The sequence below is a fragment of the Hyla sarda genome, chromosome 3 (assembly GCF_029499605.1).
Source record: "Hyla sarda isolate aHylSar1 chromosome 3, aHylSar1.hap1, whole genome shotgun sequence".
Lineage (NCBI taxonomy): Eukaryota > Metazoa > Chordata > Amphibia > Anura > Hylidae > Hyla > Hyla sarda.
The window spans coordinates 266,164,727-266,170,726 of record NC_079191.1 but is presented as its reverse complement, the minus strand read 5'-3'; the positions used below and the strand labels follow the sequence as shown (position 1 = coordinate 266,170,726).

Here is a 6,000-nt window from a genome sequence, read left to right as displayed (position 1 = left end):
CATGGTCACAACCACCCATAGTAAGCAGTCTATCACATTAGACATGTATACCTCTTTTTGATGTTTTCACACCATTGATCACTTTTCACTTCTATCGTAGTTCTCTGGGAACATTGACCTGGAGCTACTCTGGACTGGAGGAATCAATTAGAAATAAGTGTCCCTGAAGGAGCTTTAAACTAAATCTGTCATCAGTGTCACCTACACTAACCTGTCGGTACAGTGCTGGTGACACTGATGACAACAATACTTACCTGGTTCCATTCCGTGGTGTGGTTCTCTAGCCGTATCTTCTGTTCTGTTTTCTTTTGTTATAACATCTGTTTGCCCAGTCATACCATATAGCTCTACTTATGACTATAAAAAGTGATATGGTCCTGGCCAACGGCTGAGGTTAATGATGACATGTCACTGTGGACAGTGTCCAGGCTGTCTCCACATTCTCTGATGGGATTGTCTGAACTAGCTTGGCTTCTTCTCAATACTAAAGGGTGTGTTAGGTGCTATCTTCCTTATGAATTGAAGAACGAGCTTTTCCAAGATCTGGGGTTCTTGATGGCTTGTTACTATGGACTTGTCACTGACCCTCCAGGTGGTTTCCAGGTTCTCTTATTAGAATACCTGCATAATATTTGGTACCTTTCAACCTCCGCCAGTAAGGTCAGTGCTGGGTATTTGGCTAAACACAGAACCTCAAAGAAAGCTCGTCTCCTGACATCTGTATAGAGTAATACAAAACTTTTGTCCCAAATTACTATGTCCAGAGTAGAGGGACTGAGAGCAAGAGAACAAGCGCTTCATAGGGTAAAAGCAACCACATCAGGTGAGAGAAAGTAATAAAATAACCGCTCACCCTGGGGAGTTGTGTAAACTCATACACAACAATGGTAAAGGCACGATGTAATAAATGGTTGTCTGCTGCCCTCCGGCTGATGAGATGAGAATACAATCAAGGGAAGACTTCAGTGGATGTAGCCGGCTCAGCGTGGCACTGACAAAACCAGATGGACATGATGTGGAGGATAAAGCATAGTTTAATGACCAAGATGCAACGCGTTGTGCAGCGAAAGGCGTTGCATCTTGGTCATTAAAATACGTTTTATCCTCCACATTGTGTCCATCTGGTTTTGTCAGCACCACGCTGAGCTGGCTACATCCACTGAAGTCTTCTCTTGATTGTATTCTGAGTAGAGGGAGACCACTATTTTACTGAGTTTAACAAGATTTGGTAGTGACTTTATGTCACAGTGGAAATTTGCCTGTGAAATATTTAATATCACTCTTAGAAATAAGACAAGACCTCTATAATATTAGTATTTTTTTTATTTATTCCTGCAACAAATACCAGCTGCTGTCTGCAGCCTTTTTCCTGTTTTATAGATCAATTTGGTCATGAATGAAGAAATCATCCCAAATGAAGATTTCATATAACTACCTTTCTCTTAACCAAAATTACATTGTAACACGCAAACACTGTCTTGTCTTTAAGGCACACACATCATTATCCACATTCTGATTGCCAAACCTATAAAAGAGACAGCATGTTAATCTTTTTTAGATCTCACCACCCACTGCCCAACCAGCCCTTCCCCAAAAAAAAAGAAAAAAAAAAAAGAAAAATAGAAATGTTACATCCACTTTCAAAATCAGCTGCTAATAAAATCACAGTAAATTATTATTTGTTTTGTCAATAATTTACACAAAATTACAGGTCTAGACATGATTGTCATTATATAGTTGGAGTGCATTCTATATTCAGATTTTCCGGGTAGGTAGGTTTATGCCTGATTCACACCTCAGTGCTGAGAATGAGATCCCATTATGAGGAATGTTGAACACCACCTCTTCGGTCGGAAAACATGTGTCTATATTCATCAAGAGTTCCGCACATCTGCTCTTCACCACGGTCTTCCATTGACCGATTCATTCAACTGATAACTGCTCAAGGTTACTAAGTGTAACTTTGCAGCACTCAGCTTCTTCATTTTCCTTTATCTAGCAATTCTTCATCTAGCAAATCTTTGTCTTCAATCATTACTGTTGATTATCCTTTGTTTAAGACAGTCCATGTGTGTTAAAAGCCCGAGGCATTAAATCACACATAAAAATTCAGTGTGTACTTAAAATATATTTATATATATATTTATGTACATTTTAAAAAAAAGGTTGTCCAAGATGAAATAGTTACAAATATTCTAGTTCCAGTGCTTGATGAAGAGCCAAAAGATCTGAATGACTTGATATTCTCCAAAAAGGCATGTTATTCTGCAGGGCAAGAAAATGGGTGTGATTATTCATTGTTAATAAAAAATAACAACATACCACTTGTAATATTATAAACATGTAATACTATAATAGGACATAAAGGGGTTGTCCGGCTAAATATTGTGCTCAGGGTTGGATAACATAATAAGTACTCATCTGACATTGATCCAGTGCTGAAGCTGCTTGAAGCTTCCTGTTTCCTGTCTTAAAATGCAGAAAATACCAGCCATCACCGATTGAGGCAGGGTACCACTGCAGGCAGTGACTGACTGAGCGAGCATTTTCTCCTGGTTGGGACAGAGAATAGGAAGCTTTGAAGGGGTACTCCGCCCCTGGACATCTTATCCCCTATCCAAAGTGGCCGTTTGTTTTGTTTTTTGCAGCCCAGGCACAATAGGATGAAGAACATTTTCACTATACTATTCCTTTCAAGCTGTCTGGGTACACTGAGTGTAAACATGCATAACACATACTGTGTTGCTTTATACTTCTTAACATGTGTATACACTGAAGAATACAGTATAGGTGTGCAATGGTTAACCTTCTCTGTGCTGCCACCTCTGGTGGATACTCTGTAAACATGTAGGGAAAGCAGGTAACATGATCCTTATCTCTCACAGGTTTCAAGTAGGAACCCCTGTAAGCTTCTTCATGCCAGCTAGCCTGTTGTGCAGAAGCTAATTTAACCCTGGCCCTGTCAAAGAATTCTGTTCTAGTTGTATTTTAACTCAAGTCAACCCTCTGTCATTTACAGTGAGCCACAGCATTATATAAAGTTTATATACAGCCACAAGAAACTTCTAGTCCATGCAGAATGGATGTCTACCAAAAATTGTATTCCTACTCCCAAAGAGATATCTGTCTTTAGTCAGACTAGATAAGCTAAACAAGTGCTATTCTGTTATTCTGATTTATGAAAGCAGGTGAACTTGTGACGACCCCCTTTTAGTAGACTTAATCTTTTCTGAACTGTATCTCTAAAATGTCACTTGAGTGCCTAAAGTTCTATAAAAACTCCCCAAACACACATACTTCCATTCAGATTATTTTTTTCATGGATGTTGGTTTGAAGTATAAAGAGGGTTCCTTGGCTTAGCCAGCCCCCTGTTATTCTTTTGTTCGAAGGGTTTCCTTGTGCCTATCAGGAGCTATATGGCCTCTGGCTCTGCCAATAGGAAGGTGGGCACAATTTCCTAATGGTGTCGCTGCGGATGCGCGCCAGCCAGCCATGAAGATAAGTAGCCATGTTTGATGCATTTACCAGGGAAGTGTTTGCTAGAGAATGCAGTATCAGCATCTGCCTCCTAACTTCTGGCAGTAGCACTTTTGACCACGTCACTTCCGGTTGTAACAATTCCCTTCACTTCTTGGTTGTTGCACATGGGTGGCAGTGCTCAAGAAAAGTCGAGTGAGCCACTATCAGTTCATTTGCCTTCTATTCTATCTCTATTCAGCCCCTGTATTTTCAGAAAGGTAGCAGTCCTTCTAGCAGCACACCTGAGGCTTCAAGGGGTAATTCTGACACCATATATATAGACAACAGGCTCATCAAAGCCTCCTTGAGGGACAAACTGATAACAGACATTCATCTGACAGAGAGAGTTCCGCAGAACCATGGATTCATCTTGAATCATGCCTAACTCCATACAGGATGGGTTGCTTTCTGGGGTTCAGAATAGATTCCTCAGCCATAAGGCTAATCTTGTTGGAGGACAAAATCCGTACATTGACATTGGAGGTGGACTCTACACTGTATTGGTTTGCACTGAGGATATTTCTTCAGTAAAGTGAATGTTTATGGTTCAAGTTGTCATCCGTGTTGGGTCCAACTTATTTGCACCTAATTTCATAGGTACATCCTAGTAGCACAGAAGGCTGCTTTATTTTGGCTGCTGTCTGTGAATTCTGACAAATTCTGCAACTGAAACTCTTAATGGAACCTCAAATGGAGATGTAAACAAAGTCTAAGCAAAGTGGCATAAGCTGACCACATCAAATCACATTAACCCCTGAACCCTTTAAGGACCGGGCGTTTTTCGGTTTTTGCATTTGTACTTTATAAATGGATCAGGAATGGGGAAAATAGTTATGGCAGCAACTCCGCATTGGCTTCTTCCCAGCTGACTTAGCTTAATTGAGAGGTCTCTAAAAACAAATAGGGATTGTACCTATCTAGAGATGAGCAAATTTTAGAAAAATTCAATCCGGCCGATTCGGTCCAAATTTATTTGCGGCAAATCCTTATTAAAACGGCTATTTCTGGCCTACAGAGAGCCTCAATAGGGGTGTAGAGAACTTTGCCTTGTTGTAACACGCATAGAGTGTGTGCTGGGTTAGTGAAATAATACTATTTTTCAGTATGACATGCAGATTAGAGGAGTCACTATTAGAATCACTGTCTCAGAGTGGCACAATGACAGAGCCTGGAGGTAGCATCAGTATGAGGAGACCATATAGCAGATGAATGACACAGCGTGGAGGTGGCGGCAGCATGAGGAGACAATATAGTGCCTGAATGACCCAGTTCATCAAATAGATGAACCTATATTTTTTTTTATTTTATGTGCCAGCAGCATGATGAGACCACATCCAAGACCGGTACAGTGACAAAGCCTGGAGGTGCCGTAAGCATGAGGAGACCATATAGTGGCTGAATGACACAGCCTGGAGGTGTTGGCAGCATGTGGAGACCATATAGTGGCTGAATGACACAGCGTGGAGGTGTTGGCAGCATGAGGAGACCATATAGTGGCTGAATGGCACAGCCTGGAGTTGGCAGCAGCAAGAGCAGACCATATAGTAGCTGAATGACACAGCCTGGAGTTGGTGGCAGCATGAGGAGACCATAAAGTGGCTGAATGACACAGCCTGGAGGTGGCAGCAGCATGTGGAGAACATATGGTGGCAGAATGAGACAGCCTGGAGCTGGCATCAGCATGAGGAGAACATATGGTGGCAGTATCAGGAGTCCTGAAAGTGACCCAGTGACATAGTGGGGTGGTGGGTAGCAATACCAGTACCGAGTGACGAAGGTGGGTGAAGAAAGGAGAACTTGGCATCAGATGTGTGGCATCAGGTGGGTGGCAGGATCAGAATAGTACCTGAGGCAGGTAGGCAGAAGAAAACGGTCTCTTTTGTAAAAGCGTTAGTGTGCACAAGAAAGTATTGAGGATATAGATTACGTAAAACGTAACTTTTAATAATATTATTGGGATAAAATAAATGTACCCACATTTTTTTTTTAAATCAAACAAAAGGAAAGGTGTGCAATAAACACCATGTGCCACCTACACCACCAAGTATTGATATGATGCAAAGACCTCTAAAAGGTGGAAGGGAACAACGTATGGTTCATTGTAACCGGTGGGGGTAAAAACTTCCCCTGTAAGGCCCTACTCACGCATCATTAATTCCCTTCTTGGCAAGTGTTACTCGCCCTAAAAAAGGGCAGCCCCACACAGGAACCTCTCCCTATTTCCACCTGCAAACACTGCCATTTCCAAGGAAAATTGGGAGAGGTTCCTGTGTGGTGCTGCCCTTTTTAAGGCGAGCAACACTGTCCTCAAAAAGGTGAAAGGGAACAACGTATTGTCCATTGTAGTAGGTGGGGGTAAAAACTTCCCCTGTAAGGCCCTACTCTCGTCCTATTAATTCCTTTCGTGGCATGTGTTACTCGCCCTTAAAAAGGTGGCCCCACACAGGGAACTCCCTATTTCCACCTAAAAACCCTGGGAA

The 6,000-nt window shown here is 41.8% G+C and overlaps 1 protein-coding gene across 11 annotated transcripts in view; it reads right to left on the bottom strand.

Moving 5' to 3' along the window:
• Positions 1-1,327: 1,327 nt before the first annotated feature.
• EYA4 (EYA transcriptional coactivator and phosphatase 4) overlaps positions 1,328-6,000 on the bottom strand; it is a 401,807-nt gene continuing 397,134 nt past the window's right edge. For 7 of the 11 annotated variants that reach the window (XM_056566571.1, XM_056566572.1, XM_056566574.1 and 4 more), the window contains 2 exons: positions 2,189-2,265; positions 1,328-1,525 (listed from right to left, as the gene is read on the bottom strand). In XM_056566571.1, coding sequence (XP_056422546.1) covers positions 1,453-1,525; positions 2,189-2,265 — 150 coding nt within the window. In that variant the 3' untranslated portion in view covers positions 1,328-1,452. Of the gene's footprint in view, positions 2,266-6,000 lie in introns of all 11 variants that reach the window. The other 4 variants (XM_056566579.1, XM_056566580.1, XM_056566575.1 and 1 more) reach the window with 2 other exon arrangements.